This window comes from Cryptomeria japonica, chromosome 1 (genome assembly GCF_030272615.1).
Source record: "Cryptomeria japonica chromosome 1, Sugi_1.0, whole genome shotgun sequence".
NCBI lineage: Eukaryota > Viridiplantae > Streptophyta > Pinopsida > Cupressales > Cupressaceae > Cryptomeria > Cryptomeria japonica.
The window spans coordinates 155,905,403-155,930,592 of record NC_081405.1 but is presented as its reverse complement, the minus strand read 5'-3'; the positions used below and the strand labels follow the sequence as shown (position 1 = coordinate 155,930,592).

Genomic DNA, 25,190 nt, shown 5'->3' with positions numbered 1-25,190 from the left:
CAAGCTCAACTACACTTTGCCAACTTCCAAATTTATCTTCAACAGTCTAGTTTCACCCTCCTTTCTTGCCTTCAAACTTAAAACTTGCTTGCTTTTGCCTAAATTTTACCTTATGAAGAATTTCGCTCTGGTCCCTGGGAGAGGGACGGGAGCTACAATGGATTTCGCCCTGGTCCCTGACTAAGGGACAGGAGCGATTTTGCATTTTGGTCTATTTTTCCTCATGTTTGTGCCTTCAAATTATATTCAACTGGTAAAAAGCACTTCCTTGGTTCTCCTCAAGTCGTCAAATCGTTCAAATCTTTCAAGGAGAAGGAAATTTTGGATTTCAAGCTCCGGTCCTTCAGTGAGGGACAGGAGCGAAATTTGACTTTTCGAACTCTCTATCAAGATAATTTTTATGGAATATAACATTTAAGTATAAGACTTATACTTTAAGTTATACTCCATATATACTTTCAGGATGTTTGAGAGTGGTTTCAGACCTCCAGGAGTTATATTGCAAAATCTAGTTTTTTGAGGTTTTTCAGTTTCCAGACTTAGTCAAATTTCAGGATCAGGACATTCCAGACTTAGCCAAATTTCAGGATCAGGACCTCACTCAAGCCGGACTTGCTACCCTATTGATCTCCCCGACAGCACTCAAAATGCAAAGGCTAACTAACAAAACCCTAAAAAAAACCCAAAGAACAAACCCTAAAAAGCAAAAAAAGCAAGGGTCCCCATTTGCAATGGGGCGATGTGTGAAAACGTCACAACAGGTGGGTGAAAACATGGGTCTTATCAAATGAAACCTAATGAGGTACCCATGTATGTAGAAATCCACACCAAAGTAGAGAGAAAAAAGAGAGAAGACCTAGAGGACATTACTCAACCTTAAAAATAATGACTAGGAGAGGAAGGAAGTAGATCCTCATCATCACTCTTGTCGACCAAAGTAAAGGAAGAAATATCCTCATCGTTAAGAATGTAACTAGGTGGATCTAAATCCTCACAAGTACTATCATCAATCCCAAGTGAATTCAACATGAATTTGGACAGTGGAGAAGTGTCAAAAGTAGAACTTGAATGGCCCTCAAAGAAAACAATCCTCTCAATGAACAACTCATGCGCAATAGTGTAGAGAGGACAATAGCCCTTATCACAATCTAGATAGCCTACAAAGATGCAAGGCTTCATCTATAGATCCATAACCTTAAATTTCTCTACTAGAATTTGGGCCCATGTTAGAGAACTAAAATCTTGAAATATTTCACTATGGGCTTCCAACCACTCCAAGCTCCAAATGAGCAATTCCCTTCAAGGCTTTGTGAGGAATGTGATTTTGCATATAACTTGCATAGTTAATGGCCTTTGCCCAATACTACGGCGGAATAGATCAAGAGTGAATGGTATCATTACTCATTTCCTTCAAGGATCTATTATTATGTTTTGCCAACCCATTTTGTTGAGGATTGTATGGAATTGTACACTACTAATCAATCCCCTTTTAAGTATGAGACTACTCAAAATGATGGTTAACATATTCTCCAGCATTATTAATGTATATAGCCCTAATGGCATTTCCTTTCTATTTCTCCGCAAGTGATTTAAAGTCCTAAAAAATCTCAAAGACCTCGCACTTCTACTAAAGAAATACACCCATATAGACCTAGAAAAATCATCAATGAAGGTCAAATTGTATATAGCCCTAAAAAATCTCAAAGACCTCACACTTTTACTAAAGAAATACACCCATATAGACCTAGAAAAATCATCAATGAAGGTCAAATTGTATGTAGCCCTACTAAACGAAGAATGCAAAAATAGACTAGATAAGTCATTGCAAATTAACTTCAAAATTTGAGTAGCCCTCCAAGTTTTTCCCTTGTCAAACTTCTCTTTGGGATGTTTACTAAGGATGCGGCCTTGGCAAACATAGACAAAAAAAAGGAAAGAAAAGGAACTATCTATCTAAGTTGTTGCAGGTAGTGATAGTTCAAACACCCACAAATTACTCACCTCATCAAAATGACTAAGAAGTCTAGTCAAAGGAGAATAAAAAGAAAGTGAAAAACATATAGCTGAGACTACTGACGTACTGTCCCAACTACTATTATATAACTATTTTGCATGTTCATCTCTCTAATAGTCACTATTAATAGTGAAGTCAACCCATTTACTTGAACCATTGCGAGTAATCTAGCAAATAGCCAAGGCAGTTGACAACGAGCACACAACATTTGGAAATGTCCCATCACCCACATCGACAAACCTTCCCCCACATAACTCAATTGGAGAGTCATCACCCATCAGATAGGAGCTACTGGCCATATGACCTTGGGGATATCTGCAAAGCTAAGCTCAAGAAATGAAAAATATCCACTATATTTGAACATCAACCCGACAAGGGGACAAATAAATACAAGAGCCCACTAGACGACCCTTTTCCTGAACCTCAAGCTATGCAAAAAACTTAGGTGCCAAGAAAACAAATCATAGCAGCACAAGAAGCCTCATCCGCCTCCTAGAGGTTCACAAATATTCCACAAGAACGTGCTTTTTATAAAGAGGTAAACCATTATCAAAAAAGAACAAAAGAGCATAAGCTAGCGCCTGATAGGAAGCAAGAGCTAGCAAAAACAGCTTTGAGTTAAGAAAAAACAAGTTCGGTGAAGTTCAGAAAAGAACCTTGAAGGAGAAGACAGAGTACAGCAGATGATGAAGATGCTACTTTCGGACAAATCTGAGATGACCACTCTAAAGGTGAAGATCAGCCCCCATTAGAAGAATAAGTGATGGGCCCAGAGCCATATAGTGTCCCTAAAGAAATTTATCTTGAGAAAGATAATAGAGAAAAGCAGGCCATTGAAGCTAAGATGATGTAAAAAATCGGCTCGTAGGGTGAGGTCTTAGGTGCTGAAGGAAAAAGGGTAAGTATACCTCAACTATGGAGCATCACCCTTCACCAAAGGATAAGCTTAGGTGTATTAGAGTTCCCATGCTTTAAGAGGAGAATTGTTTCTGGATAAAGTCCTAATAAAATGTAAAAAGACTCAACCTCATGACGGGCCTAGAGCCGTATGGTGTCCCTAAAGAAATTTATCCTGAGAAAGATAATAGAGAAAAGCAGGCCATTGAAGCTAAGATGATGTCAAAAATGGGCTGGTAGGGTGAGGTCTTAGGTGCTGAAGGAAAAAGGGTAAGTATGCCTCAACTGTGGAGCATCACCCTTCACCAAAAGATAAGATAGCTTAGGTGTATCAGAGTTCCCATGCTTTAAGAGGAGAATTGTTTCTGGAAAGCACCATGATGGTCCTTCACAAGAGGCATTGGTGCCTAAAGTCATAATAAAATGTAAAAAGACTCAACCTCGTGATGCTAAAGAAGAAGGGTACCTTAGCAAAAGGGACAAAAGTTGTCAGACAAGAGTCATCAAAGCAAGAGAACACAAAAAAATAGACTAGACACCACCTAACCAAACAAATGAGAAGCATCAAGGGAAGGTGGTGGTAATGTAGAAGACCCTGAAGGCAAAAGGACAAAATCAAAAATATATAGGTCACCACACATCAATCAAGCCTCAAATCAAGAGGCTGAAATGGAAAACATAAAAGCAAGCTATGCTTCAGCAATGGCTTAGGTATCGACCCAACCAGAGGATCCCATTCTTTAAGAGGTGAATTGTAAAAAGGGCTTAACCTTACGATGCTAAAGAAGGGGAGGCTAACTTAGCAAAAGAGGCAAATGCTGTCAGACAAGAGTCACAAAGCAAGAGACAACAGCCGAAACAGACCAGACACCACCAAACCTAACAAATGAGACAGCATCGGGTGAAGGTGGTGGTGATGGAGAAGACCATGAACACAAAAAAGACAAAGGAAAAAGATATAGGGCACCACACTTCAATCAAGGCTCAAATCAAGAGGCTAGAAAGGAAAACATCAAAGCAAGATGTGCTTGAGCAAGAGCAAGGTAACCCATCTGCTTCTCCCCAGTATCCACCTTACTCTTCTTCACTTCCCACATCTTCACTAGATGTTCAAAGTTCAAATTATTCCCACATAGGTCTCCACTCCCCTTCCTACTCTGACATCCATTTTCCAGCTTCCCTTTATCGCTTCTTTTCAACATGCCACTTATATCCTAAAAAGTTCTTCCAGACAATACTCTTCACTCAGTGTCAACTATGGTTCCCCCATCTTACATCACTTCCCTGTCATTCAACCCATATAGTATCATCTAACCATCCCAATTCCAATTTCATGTCCTAATTTCTCCTCCATTGTTTATGCTTTTCTACCCATTGGTACAAAAAGTCTTTGGGAACAGCAATAACAACTACAACTAGCTCAAACCTTTATTCTGGCTAAAACATTTTTGTGTAGCTTAGAAGCAGGCCAAACAATTTATCAAAGACAGAAGAGTGAGGAAAGCAGCCACATTTGCTACAAACAAATTGGTTTCAGATTACTGGGCCAGTTTGACCCTAATGAGCAAAGCTTGCATTTGAGGTCTTTAATCACACTAAAAGCTAAAGTAAGGCAAAATGACCCCTATAGATTATGCCTCGGCAACTGTATCAGTTGATTTCAAGCAAGCTTAACTCAGGAAGAGATTATCTAAAGGCAAGAGAGACCTAAAAATGCTCTAACTGTGCTAGGAATGGTCAGGGAAACTTTAGCAACTTACAAGTTAAAGTTGTAGTGATAGAAAAGCAGAGAGAGAAGCAGAGACAGAAAATAGAAACAATGAGATGGCAATGTAAAAGAAAGTACTCCGAATGCATCTGCTATCAGGAAATCCAATAACTGTCAACTAAGAATAAGTCCTTGAAAGACAAGAGTAACTGAGCTTGAGGGCAAGCTGAGGTCTGAGGGAAATAAGGAAAATTGATTACTTTACAAACTTTATATACATTTTTACAGACATGGGAACCAGCACCACTAAACTAGAGGGAAGCACCCGCCTACAGTTGCCAAGGAATACTATTGATGAGAAAACAAGGTTAGAGATCCACAAAGAAATAAATGGTATGTATAAGAAAATTTGTATTTAAGGAAAAAATATATCTGAATTATCTACCAGTAACAAAAAACACTAGCTCCGACAAATTATCTTCTGTCCTACTATCAAGGTGCAGTTGCATTTAAATTTGAGTTGTCTACATGAAATTGCAATCTATGCTCTTTACAAAAAATGGGAGCTTACACTAGGCTTTAGAACACCACCACATTGCTCACAGGTTGGAATCTGAAAATTGTTTTCCCAAAATCTTTCATCTATTTCAATATCTCCATCAGGTCGCTGCTGCATACCAAAACTTGAATCTATATCAAGCTCTCCTTTCTCCACACTTTCAATTGCTAGAGCCCACTGCAAAGAAACTAAAACATTCCCCATTAATTTTTGGATTCAACTTATGCTGGTAGTTGAAACTTGAAAGACACCACACACAAGAAAATTGCCAAAAATTTGCTTGATATTTTATCTGATGAATATAAAAAGTTGAAAAAAAAGGTTCTTCCTCTTCCACACAATCATAGAGATTAATCAGACCCTAACAAAGTTTACATCAAAAAGGATCAATATACCATACATCAATAAGAAAAGAAATAAAACATACAACTCACCCTCAATCATTGAATTTTAAACAATAACATATTTATAGAATAGGCTTAGTAGTAAGTTTGGTAAAATCCTGAACCAGATGTCAGTGGATAACACGCTATTTATTTTCTTTCATCAAAAGAAAACATAGTAGTATATCACATAAGATACAATATGGTACATACAAAATGAGAGTTCCGATATAACTGCACTCTTGAAACACTAGCAAAATTTACATCAAGAAGACTGGATATACCAATTAATGGGCATCTATAAGAAAAACAATAAAATATAGGAATTGTGTACATTATCATTGAACTGTAGACATTAAAATTTAGAGAAGAGCCTTGATAATTGGATTTGATCAAATCTTCTGAAAGCCTGCTCATGGATAACATGATATTTCACTGAGTATTATATTTACCCAATAAAACAACATAGTAAATACAAAATGTGAGTCCCAATTCAGTTGCATTCCCTATTCAGCATCTTTTATCGGGCTCCGAGATCAAAAGCTCTAGTAGTTTCTGAGAAGATGGAGCTAATCACAAATCTAGGTTTCTAACTCATTTAGGAAAAAGTGCACAATGATTTAAAAAAATAAAACCACATGCCTTTTTCTTAGACATCGTATTTTGCTAAATTAACAACTCTCTGGCAAATCAAACAGTCAATATGCAACCAGCATACAGTCCCACAGCATATGCCACATGTAAAGTTAAATATTCAGGCAATAACTAGGATAGCTTTGGGAGGAAATATAGGTTAAAAGTTGGTGGCATTGCAGAATTCCAGCAAATGACTTTAATTGAACTATCGGTTCCAAATTCCACTAGACAGCTGTAACAGCTGAAGGCTATGACACTGTCTTGTTGAATGAGATAAGAAAGAACAGTTAGCTGGACAAACTCATAATTTATCACAGAACAAAAATACTTTTGGTCAATAGACCGTAAGGCCGAGTAATGGTCACTAGGACCATCATGTGATAATTAATCAATAAAAGCATTATAGAGGCATAAACGCCTTATACTAATTGTCCTTTCTTTTTAACAAGAATATTGGTGAATTAACTAAAGGAAAAAGGGATTATATGCACGAATGTGTTTCTATAATGTGTGCAGTGGTGACAAACTGGTAACTGGTAGCTAAACAAAGATCACTCATACCTTAATATCATGGCTTAGGAAATTAGCCTTAATCACAATAGCACCTACATGTCATAAAACAGAACAAATGAAACTAAACTTCAAAGTGAGACATTAATATTATCTCACAAGCATCTTGGTTGCATAAGATGAACTTCAAACTATTGCACTGTGTATCAGAAAGGCTTTAGATCAATGTCTCATGATCCTATATATTCGTTAGAGATAACTTAATAAACATGATGTGACCACACAACAAAATTATAAGATCTTCTAGAAATATTAAATATAAATATCAATGTATCATTTGACAAAAAAAATATTGAGTTGAGGAAGGAAAGTTTGGAGCTCTGATTTGTGCCTAGGAAGCAAGAAAACTGTTTTCCATGATGGCATCTACATACTTTGACTTAATTTTGCATGTCATCTTCTTATAGTGTTTGCATCTAGGTTGCCGGTTCAGGTTCGGGCACCGGTACGGCAAAATTTTAAAAAGGGGTTTGGGTTTGTTAGTACAAAAACATATAAATTATATATATATATATATATATGCAGCCTATAAGCATGAATTAAGATTAGCATGTCACATAGCATCATATAAACAACAAAATCAACACAAACTTGTAATAATTTAAAGTTTGATCATCAAATGGATTCTCTAATTCATCATCCTCATTCTCCTCCTCCTCATCATTAACATTGACATTAGATGAATCAATGCCAATGCCAATGCCACTTACACTTGCACTTTAAGTTTGCTCGCTATCTGAGTCATCAAATGCAACAAGCTGAGAAGTGAAAGCATCCAAATCAGTATGCTCTGGCTCTATATCCCACATCTTCATTTCGCCTTGCTTGTAGTCATGTTGCTTGTGTGAAATGAGCCAAGTTAATGTTTTAAAATTCACTTTTAGGGTTATATTTTAATTTTTTTTGTGGTGGAATTCAAAAAAATTAAATTTTGCAGAAAAAAAAAAAAAAATTGGGCTGTCAGACCCCTGGGTTCGTCCTAGGTCCTCTTGGGTTCGACCTGGGTCCTCTTGGGTTCAACCTGGTCCGAACCAGGCCTGTGAATCACGGATCCTGTCCGAACCACAGGCGAAATGGACCAAAACCCCGGACCAGTACCAGGGGTCTAGGGGGCTGAACCCGGTAACCTAGGTTTGCATTGGTATTTTCTTTTCATTTAGTACCTTCTTCACGTTGCTTGTGTTTATAACTTTACATGGTCTTCTTTTGTGTTTACTTATTACTAGTTTTTTGAAAATGCATGCTCACCAATTTTGCTTTTGTTTAGGTTGGTGTTGGATTTTTCATTTCTTTTATGGACATGGTTTTAGTTCCCTAATATTCCATAAAAGGTTAATTAAGGAGAAAACATTTGCATATGTTAAGAACAACTTAGGTTATATGATATCTTAAGTGAATGGAAGATGAATGTATTGATGCTCAAGAGCATCTTTGTTGGTATCACCATGCTCTTCAATTTGTCTCAACACCAAGCCTCCTCCAAGAGCATCTATGCAAGGACTTCCAACGTCTATATCAGCTCAGTCCTCATTAAATGTCTCAATCTGCTCTAGTGGCTCAACCTAAGGCATAGTACCATCATTCTTGCCTATGGGAGTGAGATGAATTATTGGGTTGCCTTGAAAACTTTGGAATAGTTTATTCATAGCCGGGCAACTTGCATCAGGGAATTTTTTTGAAAACTTTTACAGCTGCAATAATTTATTCAAGTGACTTTATCCTTGCTAGAAGCCGTACAATGCATTAGATGGAGACCATGGTGTGAGGGTACTCAAGCAGTTGGCTGAAGGTTTTAGCGCTCATTTCCCTTCCTTTGATGGCACCTAGGCTTGGTTAACACCTGCAGGTCATTATCTCAGTGAATAAAGGCTTAAATTGTTAGTTTTAAATTTTCTAAAGTTTGTCACCACTGTTTCCAGCTACCTACAGCAGTGGCAATATGACTTGGGTATTGCTGAGGATGATTTCAGACCTGCGTTGACTCTCTTTTCTGCCATTTTCAGAGGTTGCCAAGCAAGTTGGGTGCATATTAACCTATTGCTACAGCTGGGAAGTTTCATCACTGATGGAATGACTCATTTGTAGTTGTTGATGGTCTGCCACACCCTTCATTCTGCTACAGAAGACCTGCAACAGTTAGTTAATGCTCTGTTCCATGTGCTAGATGAAAGGAAATGCCCCAATAAACTTTTCTTGAATCTACAAAGTGTTTCCCACTACAAACTACAGACCCTTCTTGCAGCTATAAAAGTTTGCAGTGCCACATGAACAGTAAGACTGAGACACGCTTCTAGTTCTTGACATAAAATCCTTCATAGCCATCCCCATAATTTTGATAAAGTCTGGATAGTAATCTATGCAAAATTATCAAGAGATATGCATTCCCATAATATACAGCCAAGTTGATATACTTTATCACCGTTTCTTACTCTTACATGGTGGACTTTAGTAGCCTACCAACTCCTGCAGACATAATCAGAAGAGTTACATTCCCTCTCCACTCATAAGTATCCAGTAAAATTTCATTAGAGACAATTCTATTAGTATGCATTCTATTTAGTTGATAGGAATTAAATGATTCCTCTACCTAGCATCAGAATTCATTTCCTTGAATGCTAGATCATCTAAAACAAAGAATTTCAACTGCTCAGTAGGACAATCTACATCTTTTGTCAGATAGCAAAATTGTGCTCCCAAACATAAATCCCAAATGTTATAGGATTGTACAAAACAACTAAGAGTAGTACCATACATGCTCGCCAATAATTGTCCTTATATACAAATGTGGGAGTGATTGTTGCAGAATGCCTGGTAAGTTGAATGTAGGTAGCTTAATTATAGCTAAATGAAGCTGATTTATTTTAACATGCAAACTACCCCTGAACAAAGTTTCGAACATAACTGCTCTCCAAACAAGGCTTTGAACGATGGATGGAGCAACTCCCATGGTAAGAGGGTAATCACGAAGAATCACCCGTGCCAGATTAGCATAAATGTCTACTAAGACATCTACAATAATAACATCTACAATAATAACATCTGAAATAAATACTCTTATATTTACTCTTTGATGAAGACCCATAACCTATTGCTAATCTCCATTTGTGCACCATTTCAACAAATCCATTTGTGCATGTCCTCAAACCCTCACAACCATATGATATTGGCAAATCAAAGGCTTTTGGAACCAATGAAAAAGTTCAATTGAATTCATTTTATCCTTTTAGAAGTAATTAAAACCAATGAAAATGCCGACAGTGTGCATTTCAGCTATTTAGAAGTTCTACAAACCACAAAAACACCAACAGCATTACAAATATTAGCATTTCAGCATTTCAATAATTTAGCTAACCCTCTAACTTGTTGAAAAGAGAATTTTGGCGATTTGGAGAGTTTTCAAACTTTGAAAATGGTTGTCAAAGAGTATCTTGGGCATTTAAGGAGCACTCCCAACTATCAAAAGTGTCGACACCATCATTTGTGACTTATATCTTTTTCTAAAACACCTTTGAATCTCCACAAACAACTTTTATAACCCTTTCTCATTCATAAAAATGCCCCATATTAAAATATGCAGAAATAATGAACTTTCACCACTTAAAATTTCTGCAAACTAAATGATTTAATAAATGGCACTATTTTAATATTTTCAAATGGAGTCATTTTATTGACAACCCTTGACAATGATGTGTGAATTAAACTAAACTTCCCTAGAGGCATGATTTTGAAAATTAATCTGCAAACACAAATTGAATTCCTATGAGCAACTTAGACTTGCAACTCCACCATTATACTCCAGAAAAACTTGTATTGCCTACGACAAAAGAACCTTATCGAGTGCAATGTTATTCTTGCACAAATTATGAGATGGACAAGCCATGATGACTTGGTTTGAAGAACATGCAACACTTACAGAGTACAAATTTGAAGACCGACATCTTGCGACGAAGAACACAAATAAATGACTTTAATTTGAACAGTGATATTGATTGGACACTTGAGGAGAATAGGGGAATTTGCAACCAAGACTAACGCGACAAAGAGACTTGATGCACAATTATGCATGATAATTAGATGGACACAAAAAGTTTAAAACCTAAAAAGAGACTTGATGCACAATGATGCATGCCAATTCAATGGACACAAAAAGTTTAAAACCTAATGAGATCAAAAATGAGACCAACAATATGTCAACCTTTTTCCTTTCACACATTCCCATTGTAAAGGTGAAACTTTCAGCCAAATACCACATCCCTTCACCCATGTGAACCAATAACAATTAAATCTGATTTATAGACTCAATTTCTCAAACCATCACTGCTCAACATAAACCAATATTTAACATTAGATGTCAAATGTATCCATAAAACCATCTCTAAAATCACAATTCACATAAGTATGTTTCACCAAACTACAAAAAATAATACCACCTGCAAAAAAGAAATTTTGAGGAAGCCATCATAGGGCAAAAATACCTCCATAAAAACTAAAATCATCAACAATAAAACAAAGTGTAGAGAAACAAATACTTCAAATATTATTCTTGAAAATGATGGCAATCTCAACCCAAAGGGAATCCACCCTTACCCCATGTGTTAAAAAGAATACGGTTCATATAATTCATATAAATTATCATTTCAGTAATAAAAGATGGCCTTTTCTGGTACAAACTCAAACACATGTACTAGGATTACTGCTTTAAAAGAAAATATCACATAAAATTAGCATGTGTTCTTATAGAAGCCATGTAAAGCACCTCTGGATTTAAGGACTTGACTTGATCTTGAAATAAATGTCGGCAAGTAATAGAATTGCAATCTAAGCATATAACAGAATGTGTTGTTCCATGCAATTCAAGAGGATCACTGCCTGCTCTGTTATGCAACCTGTAAACAGTAGTTCAGTGTTATTTAGATTCACTGAGAACACAATGCAGATGAATAATAGCTAAACTGAAATTTTAGGCAAAATCTTATAGCATGACCATAGTACTATGAAGCATAACTCTGTTCATTACCTATCAACATTTTGAGTAATCATTCCATGCACATAGCCCCTAGTTTCAAGAGTTGCAAGTGCCTTGTGAACAGGTCCTGGCTGGGCAGCAATGAACCTCCGCCAACCAGCATAGCTCCTAGCCCAGTACCTTCTCTGGGTCTTAGTTGAGCGAACAAACTCCTACATGCCAAAAACAAGGTTCTAAGATATTTTTGTGCACTCCATCAACACCAAAGACACTAGATAAAATGAATATAATATATTTTCAAAAAGAATCAAGCATTATCATTGGTGAAAATGTCAGAAGGCAACTAGAAATACTGGGCTGTGTGTAGAGACCACAGAATTCTTCACCATTAACCCATATTAATTATGAACTTCTAATATAAAACTCTTCCTTATAGGCTGGTATTTAAATTAAGAATCTCATCTAACATTTCAACACATAAAACCTCCTATGAATCCAAAGACGTGAATACAATATCATAATTTCAATCAGTAACTCATATCCTACAATGCAATATAACATATGCTTTTATGGCCAATATTAGGAGTTGTAACTATTCAGCCAAGAACCAATCCCTTTCATTAAAGCCCTTCACAATTAAGAATACTCCATCCTTAAAGCATCATCAAGAACGGATGGTTTGTGTGGAATGTGTCATTTACTATGATCGATATTCATTCTATAAAAATTTTACTTGATGAACCATTTGCTTATCTGCTTTATTCAGATATTATTAGAACCAATCCCTAGACTTGATTCGACTTCAAGTATCATTGTCTTCATGTATTTAATATTGTTAACTTTGTTTCTCATGTACACTTAACACCTAATTTTTAAAATTTAAACATAAGATGTGAAATACTTATTTTTGTAATAATTTGTAATGTTAAGTATGAACTTTGCTACCAGCCATCCTCCAGATCAACATCAATCAGAGCTCCATTTGTGCAAAAAATAGAGAAATCATTCATATGGGGTAAAATTGATATGCCACCCATTTTTCTACAATGCCTTAGAATTGCATTATCATCCTTTCCTCAAATACAGTGTTCTTCCTAAATCCATTCAAATTTGACCAGCACTCACGTTTGTCTTCTTCCAGCTAGGTCCACACATTTGAAAGAGTATGATCCATGATTTCTCTTCACTTTTAAGTCAAATATTGATTAAGGATGAAATTTGGGAGAGTGGCATACCTTTAAAAGTGCTCAGGTTCCAAAGCACAGCCAAGCCACCGGCACTTCCATTTGCTTCAACTACCCAATCACATCTGTTCCATATACTCTTTGCTAATCCTTTAAAGGCTTGTTTACAAACCTTAGCATCTTGAAGTAATATAATGTCAGGCTTCCTTTCCTAAATTAACCATTTTAACAAATAGCATTTGTCAGAGGCTTTTAATCCCTGATATTTTGCTTGAAAAAATAATTGACTGGGCTACAAGTGGAGGTTCTTTCTTTTCATCTATTGTATTTGTTGTTAAGAGTTTTCTAATGATCGTTCACTAAGGCATCTTGAAAAAAAAAATTAAATCTAGATTGCATCAGCTTCCTTCCTCTAATTCCCTAAGCACCAGTTTCCTATTGAGTTCTTTGAGCAAGGCTGGTTATTATTTTGTATTGTTCCTCTCGATGCATTCCTTTTGGGTATCAAGAGCTCATGAAACTCTTTTGTATCTTTTTCTGCCACTACCTCTTTTGATTGCTTCTAAATATTTTATTTTCAAATGTTTTTAACATCATTCCCCTATCTTTTTCCAGACTATATTTTGATTTGCTCTACTGGAATTTAGGGCATTTCTTCACGCCCCAAACTTTTTTTACTTTAATGATATTCTCTTCACGATTTACCTCCAGAGTAAATCTTCTCTTGATTTGGGGATTATTGAGTTATCTTCTTCTTTATTACACTATTTCTTATAAGTTCTTCCTTTACCATTCCCCAATTGATGTTTCTTCTTCCTCTGAGATATTTTATCCCTTACTACTTTCTATACTTTTGAGCACTACTGTTGTTTTAGCGAAAAACATTATCATGATTATTCCATTTGAAATTTGAATGTTTTTACTGAGCCTCTGTAGTTTCTCAAGGTATCCAGCATAAGACATCTTTTTTGGTAATTGTCCATTTCTCTATTAGCTGATCTCTTCTATCCTTTCATTCGTTGGCTAGATAGGAAATCCTTCTACATTTATAGCAACTAAAATGGAATAATCTGTAGTCAATGTCTTGCCTTAAAACCCTTGAGTAGAGCATAATCTCATTGCTTACTGAGTTGTTTTGTCAAACTAACTTCACTATAAATTCTTATGTATGTTGGCAGCTCTTTGTTTTTTGTGCTAGAGCAATACAAATTAGTTCCCTAATTCTTCCACTATCTGCTTCTGGATATCCTCATCTAGGAACTCTTAAGGCAATTTGTAAAATCTTACCCAAAGGGGCACTTCAGTTAACAATTCCTCTTCAGGATTAGAAAGAAGGTCCACAATATCATGTCTAAACCTGCATTTGCTAATTAACTGGGCCTACAACAAAAGCATCCCAGAGTACAGGAGAATAAGGAGTGGATGAATTCATTCAGAAACAGATTGGAGTTTTGATCATATCTGGAAGGGGTGGATGTCATCAAACATGTATTACAATTATCATCTGACAAAGGCCTTCTCCATTTAGGCCCCATGATCAAGTTGTGCCAACTTCTGTCCAATACAATTATATGTCACATGAAATATAATTAAGCAAATTGTGAAAGTTCTTGTTAACTTAGGATATGTTTCTTCCCTTCAATCATTTGCTAATCATGTCTCAGTTCAGTTTTGAAACTGTCTCATATATAGCATGTAATAGTCCTTCTATAAGAATAGATTGACCCTATTGTTGTCTAAATCTTAAGGTTCCCATTGATGTAATCTCCTATCAAGGTAATGGATGAGATATTCCTTTTCGAATTGGGCATCGACTCCAGAATATAATTATTTTTTAACTTCCAACAGGCTGATTTTGCTTTCTTATTTTTTACAATAAATAAATAAACAATATGTTGCTTGCATTTTATTACAGATAAATTAAAATAAGAATTGAGAATAAGTTATTCACGAAATATCATTGCAGATATTTTTTAAATAATATAGGTTAAGCTCAAATAACATAGAATAAAAACCTGATTTAGATTTCCAATGGATCGCTTGATTTGGACCCATTTGGCTGTATTGATAGGTTGGATGCCTCAATATGAAGCTGTACACATACCACCTCAGCACCAAATAGCTGCACCAATTTTGTCTTATTCTGAAATCGTTTTCTAATGGCTGCGCTGGGTAAATTGGACCCTAAAAAAACAAAAACAAAAGAATTCTCTGAACCTCCGATTCTCCTTATTGGTCTAGGCTGAGCTAACTTTAGTTTTATATGCTGCTGGCATAACCAAATATGGGCGTCAGGTTGTATGGGTTACACCATGTCCACCTCACTCCCAAACAGCTCATTTATTCCTTATTTTATCCTCCCTCAAGGCTGGCGATTAGCAAGAAGGTAATGGACAAAAGCCAAAAGACATTCAAAAATCTCTTATAAAAAAACTGTGATTACCTCCCTTTCATTTTCCATCTAGAATCCTCCATGATGACTTGTAGACTCTTTAATTTTGTCTCTTTCCCATGTTATTCCAGCAATCATCACTTGTTGACTTTTCCAAACAATCAGAGGGTGGCAGCTAGTGCCACGTCCTCATAAAAGCCCCTTCCTGATTGCTGCAACTACGATTAAGTCCACACTTTCTATAAATCTTGAAGTTGATGCTTCTTATTTTAGATACCAGCCCAAAAATGGAGCTGCATGATTTATTGTAGATGGTGATACCTGCCAAATGGTGTTGATGGAATTATTTGAGATTTAAATACCTATAAAATGGTGAAATTCTTGTAAGCCCAATTCTGAAGGATTTTTGTCCTCTAATTCCCGAGATCTGAGAGGGTTTCCATCCTCACAAAAATATTGAACCAAAGCTCTGCACAAGGGGTTTTAAAAATTGACAAATGATATTATTAAAAAATTTCCCAATATTTTCCTTTTGTGCTTTTTTATCTAGACACCCTAAAAAAAAATTTATTATGAATATTCATTTCCTTTTTCTTTTAATTATTAATTACCTTTAGGTAGTTAATATTCCTTTTATTCGAATATCCAATATTCACTCCATAATTTTTATTCACCTTTTTCTACCCTAAGTAATAACAATAAATTAAGTGAACCCAAAGGAGTGGTGTAGTTGATTAAAGGCTTTTGATCTAGGTTTGTGAGGTCCCAAGTTCCACTCCCACTTCAAATCACCTGATGGCGGTGGCTTATAGGTGGCTTTCGGCATCCCCAAGGATTAGTCTCACACCAACTAGCCCCAAAGGGATGCTGGGTTAGGTCACAAGGACACCCCAAGTAATCAAAATAATAGTAATAATAATAAATTGTTCTTTCTAATATTAAATTAGATGCTTTTGAATACAATAAATTATGATTATATTATTTCCTTGTAAAACCTCCCTTCAGCATACAAGAAACACAGATAGGTTGTGGGTCCTGTTGATTCAACTTAGTTCGAGAGAGGGGACATTTGAGTTTTCCCTTTCCAAAATTGCTTTCCCTTAGGCAATTGCAACCTGGGGTGCTCCAAGATCTCTGCACCCTCCCAAGTGGCATCCTCAATAGCAAGAACCTTCCTTCACACCAAATGATTTGTGATTGTCCTATTCATCCTGCTCCTTAACCTATTCTCTCTAATAACTAAAACAATCTCAAGTACCAATATCAATTTGCCTTCATCATGCAAAGGCTGCAACTTTGTAGAAGGTCTAACATGTCCCAATGCCCTCTTGAGGCATGATAAGTGTAACACATTGTGTATCCTTTGGTGCTTTGATAACTCAGAGCATTCACCACCTCATAATCCTCTATGATCTTGTATGGCCCATAGAAATGGAGCTTGAGCTTCTCAGCTCCACTCTTCTTGATAAAAGACACCTCAAGAAAACCATATCACCTATTTCAAAACTATTCTCTTTATGGTGTTGGTCCACACACAATTTTTGTTGGTCTTGGGCCCCTACCACTCTATTGTCAACAACAACCAAGTCCATAAAAGTAAGAGTGACATGTCAATGGAGTGATGGACATATAATGTGTGGTGTTGTAGCAATACTCACCTATGTAAAGCCACTTTAAGTTGTTTGCTGCCTTACTACATAGTTCCTCAAGTACCCTATGATCCATTTGTTAACAATTTCTATATATTCATCTATCTGTGGATGATAGCTGGTACTAGGAGTCAATTTTGTGCTTGTCAAATGAAAGAGCTCCTGCCACAACCAATTGAGGAATCATTTGTCCATGTCACTCACGATGTTCCTAGGCAAATCATATAGAATGAAAACCTCCCTGAAGAACAAATCAGCAACCTACAAAGCCTTATGCTTAGAGGGAATGGTGAAAAAGTAAGCATATTTTGTGGGTTTGTCCACCACAACATATATATACAACTCTACCCTTGAACCCTGAAAAGTCCTATAATGAAATTAATGCTAATACTCTCCCACATGTGTCTTGGTATGCGAAAAAGCTGCAATAAACCAGCGAGAAAAATATGCTCCATCATCTTTAGTTGACATGTCATGTACTCCCTAATGTATCGGAGGACTTCTCCCTTTGAATCCCCTCCAAAAGAATTTGTTCGTAACCTACTTGTAGGTCTTGTACTGCCCTTGATGACCAGCCAAGGATGTATCATCAACAGATCTCAAGACCTTACTCTTAAATTTTGATTCAAGGACTAAGTAAATCTCGTCCTTCTAGAGAATGAGATCATCTACTACCTTATATCTATCACACTATATTCTGCTCTGAAGGATCTCATTCGTGAAGTTATTCTTTGCATACTTGGCTATTATCAATGCCTTCCAATCAGCAGTAATCTCAATTATATTACATAGATAAGGCTTCCTATATAAAGCATCAGCTAGCACATTATTCTTGCCTTTCACATACTCTATATCAAAGTCATAAGCTTGAAGTTTGCTCACCCATTTTTGTTGTGTGTTGTTTAAGTCCTTCTGGTTGAGGAAAAACCTAAAACTAATGTGATCTATCTTGACCACAAATATGCCACCAACTAAGTATTGTTAAGATTTGGCTAATGCGTGCATGATAACCAACATCTCCTTGTCAAATAGAAAACCTGCATTCTAAATCCCTTAACTTTCGACTCTCAAATGCAATGGGATGCCCTTTCTGTATCAAAACAGCCCCTATTCCTTCTCCTAATGCATCGCACTAAAAAACAAACAGGATAGAGAAATATAGGACAGTGAGTACTAGGCAAAGAACTCATCACTTCCTTGAGTCTTTGAAATGTGGCTTAAAGCTATTTTAGACCATCTGAATGAACCTTCTTAGTCAATTATGTCAATGAAGTAGCAAGATGTGAAAATCCCTTCAAAAACCTCCTATAATACCAACAAAGCTGCAAGAAACCCCTCAACTATGTCAACGAAGTGGGTGGTGGCCAAACTCTGACAGCTTGAATCTTCTCCTGAACCACCTATACTCCCTATGCACTGATAATGTGTCCCTAGTATAGAGTTTCAGTCATCCCAAACTCAAACTTGGAATCGTTTCAAAATAAGGTCTACTGCTTAAATCTCTTTAAGATTACTGTTGGTATACCTCGAAGTACAACCTCCTTGCCATTATGATGTTATTTCAGCTCCATGGTTTTGAAATTTTAGGATATCTCACCAAGGGAATGGAGCCACGGTACCCCTAACACTGGGCTTGTTTCTCCTATACCAGTCAGAAAGAAATCGCCAGACATGTTGTATGATCCTAGTGTGATATCTAATCCTTTGACCCTCCTAGTGCATGGTATGGTATTACCATCTACCATCGTGACATCAAACCCTTGAAGTTCCTTTGCATGTACCCCCCTTTGTCTGACCAAACTCTCATTGATAAAGTTATGGGTTGCCCCACTATAAATCAACAATATTACCTTTTGCCCCTTTAGCACTACACGAACTCGGAATGGGTGGTGTTGGAGTGCACCTAATAATGCAGCTAAAGTGCTACTAGTAGTCTTCTCTTCTCCAAGAAATTCTACCTCTGCCTCTAACTCTTCCTCCTGTGGTCCTACCTCAAGCTCCTCCATGTCATCCTTGTCTTCAAAGATGACCTCTATGTAATGACCTTGTCCCTTCGGGAGACATCTATGGCATGGTTCTCAATGCTCTTTGCATGAAAAGCAAAGCTTCTTACTCCAAAGTTCGTTCTTGGATTCCACTTCCTTAGTGGTTTTAAGCTACTCTTTGTTCTGCTGACTCGTTTGGGGAGGTTTCTTTTGCTGCCCAAATGTGGAAGTCCTTGGCTGTCCATAAGGTGTTGATGTCGATTGCTCAAGAGGTGCTGATCTCTACTATCCTGTAGGCTGGAATCTGCCCCTGTTAGCTAAAGTTTCAAGATCCAAGAACTTCTTTGTGGCCTCCTATAAAGATGTAGGATTGAAAGCTCTAACCCTCTAGGGGGTTTAATTAAGCCCGCAATAAGTAATAACACTAGCTTCCTATCTGCGACATTGACCACCATAACTGGCAGTCCCTAAAAATCAGCCACATAGGAATCAACTCTATGTGACTAGCTAAGCTGAGCTAGCTCTCAAAAGTGGATCTCTTTATCAATTCTATCAAATCTCTTGATTAACTTGTCACTGAACTCCACATATGAGTGAATGTGACAATGCCTCAAAGTGATCAACTCGTGGTACCACCACTCCTATGCACTCAAGATGAAAAGTGGCGATTTTTATGGCCTCGTCCTTTGTCATGGAATTTCAATGATAAAAATGTGCCCAATTTTTTAGTCCAAGAGCATGCAGTACAATTGTTTGATCCATCAAGTGAGGAGGGTCAACTTTCCCAATGCATGTTTGGGATCTCGTGGGTTTGATTGGTGCCTTGTCTCTACTCTCTATCCACCCTTGTTTAACTTCAATCTCATATAATACGTGTTTCATGGCCTCCTTAATTTCAGATGGAGGGAGTCTACACTACTCGTAACTGCATCAGCAATGGAAGTCTGGACTTCTGGCTCACTACTACCTCTTCCCTGCTAAAGAAACTAGGCTGAAAAACCTCAAAGTAGAACCTATAATTGGCCTCTAGTGTCTTGGTGAGCATTCACTCCTAACAAGCTGACTTCACCATTGTGTGCCCTCAACATATTGTTATTTTGCATGGTTGAGACCAATTGTGTCATCATATCTACCAACTATTCCTGTCCATGGCCAAGCCTCTTAAATCAGACATCATTTGGATCCCTGTTATGCTGACCCATCACTTCCTTATCTTTTCGGGGTACCTCTGTGCCCTGCTGACTTGCAATGATTTCCAGCTGATTCAGATCTTTCCCCCTTTCCCTCTGATAGTATTTCAACTCCTTGTCACCTTCGAGCATGAAATCAGATCAGAAAAATTTTCACAAGATATTTTTCCCCACAGCTGTCAGGAAAATGCTCTGATAACACAAAAATATTCCATTTTCTGAATTCGACATCAATTCCCAACAATTAATTTTGTTTTTAGCTTCCAACAGCCTGATTTTGCTTCTGCTTTTTTTAACCATAAATAAATAAACAATCTATTGCTTGCACTTTTATTACAATAAAATAAACTAAGGATTGCAAATAAATTATTCACAAAATATCATTGCAAATATTTTTTTAATAATATATGTCAAGCTCAAATAACATTAAATAAAAACCTGATTTAGATTTCCAATGGATCGCTAGATTTGGACCTTTTTGGCTGTATTTACAGGTTGGAGGCTTCAAAATGAGGTTGTATGCATACCACGTCAACACCAAATAGCTGCACCAATTTTGTCTTTTTTGAAAGCATTTTTCGGATGGCTGTGTTGGGAATAACTTGGGCCCCAAAAAATACTCAAACAAAAGAATTCTATGAACCTCCAATTCTCCTTATTGATCTAGGCTACATTGGCTTTTGTTTTATTTGTTGCTAACATAATTAAATATGGGCAGTAGGTTGATGCTTCTTATTTTGGCTGCCAGCCTTAAAATGGTGCGGCCTGATTTATTGAAGATAATAATACCTGTCAAATGGTGTGTATGAATTTATTTGAGAATAAAATACCTGTGAAATAGTGAAATTTTTGTAAGCCCACTTTGACTTCTAAATGAAGCCAACCACAAAACCGAAAGGTTCTTGTCCTCCAATTTCTGAGATTTGAAAGGGTTTCTGTCCTCACAGAAAATGCTGAACCAAAGCTCTGCACAAGGGTTTCTGAAAATTGCCAAATGATAGAATGAATCTTTTTTTACCAGTATTTTCCTTTTGTTCTTTTTTTTCAGCAACCCTAGAAATTACTTTTTTATTTTATTCTGAATGCTCATTTCCTTTTCCTTTTAATTATTAGTTACCTTTAGGTTTTCTAATTTGAATATTCAATATTTTCACTTTATGATTTTTATTCGCCATTTATCGCTTAAAGTAATAATAGTAAACTAAGTGTGTTAAATTTTAATGATCAGATTAGGTAGACAGTAAGTCAAACACAAATGCACAGAATTTACCCTGGGAAAACCTTCCTCTTGAAGGTGAAAAACCCAGCAAAGAAGTTCTTTTATATATATTGATAGACAAGATGTTGTTACAATGAATCTGCTCCGCTCTTTGAAGCTATATGATGATATAGATTCTCCTAGACTGCTGTATACAATTCACAGTGCAGTATCAATGCTGAGAGATGATCTATCTAGATCAATCTGATTTCAATATCAATTTATATGTCTTGAAGATGATAGCACGCTGCTGCACAAGGAGTCGATCTGAAGAAGAAGAACACGAACTGCTGAAGAATGATATCGAAACTGCTGAAGGATGATAATCCGATCTGTTGAAATTAGCTATATTCGAAATTATCTATATTTGAAATTACTTTGGAAGTGAGAAGTGAACTGAACCTTATACCCGTATTAAATGTGCATCCAAACAGCGCGATTATTCCAATAGTCGGCTTCTTATAAACCATCATGTCTCCTTATCTATATTGTAAATTGGTTATAATATAATGGATACATCTTCCAAGGTGGCAGAATATATATTAGTTATCTTTTATTTAACAAACCGTTTCATTCTAAATAAGAAAGTCGGTAATGTATAAAAGTTGAACAATTAAATGTGTAAGGCCAAAAGGCCCTTCACACATTTGATGGCAAAGTCGGGTTTTGTAGGATCCGACCGAAGCTATCCATCAACAAAGTGTCCCTGTTTAATATTAGACACTTTTGAACACTTAGTAAATTATTATTATATTATTCCCCTGCAAAACCTCCCTTTAGCCTACAGGAAACACAGATAGGATGCAGGTCTCACCAATTCGACTCAGATCAAAAGAGGGGGCATTACAATGGAATCTTGTATATATAAGCTATGGCAACAATTGCTAAAACAAATACATATTTTACTTTAATTTTCTTCACCATGCACACACTCATAGGTTGGATGTCTACAAAGATGCAACAAAATAGAGGGTGATGGACAAGTACAGATAGGAACAAAATATAAACTTAGAGAAAGATCATGAATGCCAATTTTACAAATGGACAAGAACATTGGTCATGTTTGTAGATATAGGTGAAACAAAAAGATATAAATTTTTGTTTCCCAACTATTCAAATTGGACAGCATTCCTATTGTGGAAAGGAAGTGGCGTTCATATTGCCAGAATGTGATTCTAATACCACTTACTATGCATTCAAGACAAAGAATGCTATTTCACAATCAATTAGTATTTTGAAATTTTCATATGCATCCCTGTCTTCTCTGAGGATTCTCCATTCTATAGAGAGCAGCCATGCCCCTAAATTATATGTTATTCATTGGGTAACCTGTATCATATCCAGGTTAACGTAAAAGTTAGAAATGAAAAAACTCATAGATTAGGACAATAAAATTAGCCAAGATCATGAAAAATGAAAGGAACAAATTTGGTAAACGCATCTGAGAATTATTTCAAAACAATCAAAACAAAATATTTGTTGATAAGCTAATTTCCAAGAAATAGGCTATCTTGTGTGCATCATACTTACTTGATGAGTAATAGGCTTGAATCCAGAACTATAAGCTCCATGAGGACTGTAACCATGAAATTCAGAATTCAGTAACCACAAGTACAAATAAGAGTGCAAAAAAACCTTGTATGCGCACACCAGATAGAAATTGAAAGAACGTGAAACAATGCCAACACAACTGCAAGAACATAATTATCAGGTCAAATGCCATTTGAACAAGTTTGAAAAGAAGCCAGAGCTCCAAAGTGAGAATTAAAGAATGAGGAAAGATAAAACAAAAGGATATTCATGAGTCAAACTAAGAAGAAAACACAACCCTTTTTTATTACATAATTAATTTAAGCAAATGGTATTAGTCCGCAGTTCCACAAACTATACATTTACAAAAGCACCAAGCAGATACCAAAACATGTGAAAACATTCGCCAGTAAGATTGAAGAAAATTGGCTAAGCAGAGACTTGAATTCTAACAGGGAAAACCTCTAGGTCTCATTTTACCAGTTGGCTAATTTTTAACATATTATGAAAAAATAAATCTAAATATTCAATACATGCTATCCAAAACATTAACAATTCTTATTTCTATACATTTATCAAATATTATTTAGTAGAAACATTTAGAAATTTGCCTAAATTGAATATATTTATCAAATTTTGTATAAATAAAATATAATTTATATATCAAATTAAGCGCTGATCTACCATTTGATCCTGGTGGTGTGGGAGTTCAAATCAATCAAATGTTGTTTCTGTAGATAATAAGATATTTCATCTTTGACAACTATTTTCACCATTTGAATACATTTTCCTGCTTGCAAGCTTTTCAAGAATTTTTTTCATCATAATGTCCACCTCATTGATGTTTTTATCATTATCTATTATCATCACCATTGCTTCATTTCGACTTGCTCTCTGTTCCAGAACCATCTAACAACATTAACCATCTCTTTAAGGTATATATTTGCTTTCCAAGCATTTGGAGTGTCGTAACAGATTCAATATGTCTCCATTCCCATTTCACATATACTAGAAACATACCAAATTATCATTATACCTCAAAATAAGAGCTTGGGCATATGCATTATTTGTGTTGCTTCTTCATACATTATTTTCAAATTTCAAGTTCTTTTACATCTTGTCCCTCATTAGTGAATTGTCTTAGATATTAACTTTTAGAATCTTTGTATAATTTTACAATTGATTGGGCTTGGCCTTCAAATTTGAGTTTCTTACTTGGAGGTTCATCATATACATGAGGATCATTTTCTTGTTAAACAGCTTATTTTTGCTTTAAATATCTCCTCCATATTAGGATTGGTATTTATAATAACATTTTCACTTAATAGTCTTTTTGTGTCAAGAATAAACAAAAGTAGTCAAAAACTTTTGTGCAGTTGTTGGTACATAAGACAGCATAAATCTCATTTTATGTTGTAAGCCAACTTAAGAATTTAAAAATTCCCTTTCCCTGGCATCAAAATAGATGAGCATTATCATCTCTTGTATCTTGAACAAATATATCACGCATTTCAATTCCTATATGCAACTGCAAACTGCCATCTGAATGCCTAACAAAGAGGGCATTTCTTTCACAAGAGACGGTAACATTCCAACTTTGGTTATACCTACATCACTACACATTATCCTTCAGTCTAATTCATTTCTTGGCCCCAAATTCAATTTTTGTGAATATTTTCTGTACAATTTTGTAGGAACATTCCAACTTTGGTTATACCTACATCACTGCACATCATCCTTCAGTCTAATTCATTGCATAGCCCCAAATTCAATTTTTGTGAATATTTTCTGTACAATTGTAGGATCAAATGGCTTTGTCTCAACCAACATGATGTTTTCCAATTGCATGATGTTCATCTTGTTTAGGTGCCTTGGTGGTGGGTATGATGTAGTCATCAAATCAAAGGGAGAACGTACTAGCTTGGATCTGAAATATACCACCCATGATGGATGATTTCTTGGTTTATACTAATCTCAGTGCAACCTTTCTAGATTACAACCGTTGGGTAGAGATATTTTTACTTGACATTTGAATCACAATAGTTGCAAGAAGCAAAGCACTACTTACCTTGTTGAACACCAAGGCCTTCAGCCAATATACGGCAAATGGTCCTCCAATTCAACTTTTATAGAGATATTTCCTCATCTAACGTACAATTTGGCACCGGTTTCCTATCAATGGGGAGCAAATGATGAGAACCACACTGTTATTATTTCTTCTCTTGTAATTAACTTTTATTGTGACTATCAGTATGTATAATTGAGCCAG

At 36.1% G+C, this 25,190-nt stretch overlaps 1 protein-coding gene across 5 annotated transcripts in view; it reads right to left on the bottom strand.

Annotated features, from left to right (window-relative positions):
* LOC131051802 (NAD-dependent protein deacylase SRT2) overlaps positions 1-25,190 on the bottom strand; it is a 53,768-nt gene that overhangs the window by 8,451 nt on the left and 20,127 nt on the right. For 4 of the 5 annotated variants that reach the window (XM_059216467.1, XM_057986410.2, XM_057986412.2 and 1 more), the window contains 4 exons: positions 22,922-22,967; positions 11,785-11,945; positions 11,524-11,653; positions 5,191-5,355 (listed from right to left, as the gene is read on the bottom strand). In XM_059216467.1, the coding sequence (XP_059072450.1) occupies positions 5,191-5,355; positions 11,524-11,653; positions 11,785-11,945; positions 22,922-22,967 (502 nt within the window). The remainder of the gene's footprint in view (positions 1-5,190; positions 5,356-11,523; positions 11,654-11,784; positions 11,946-22,921; positions 22,968-25,190) is intronic. The other variant, XM_057986413.2, reaches the window with a different exon arrangement.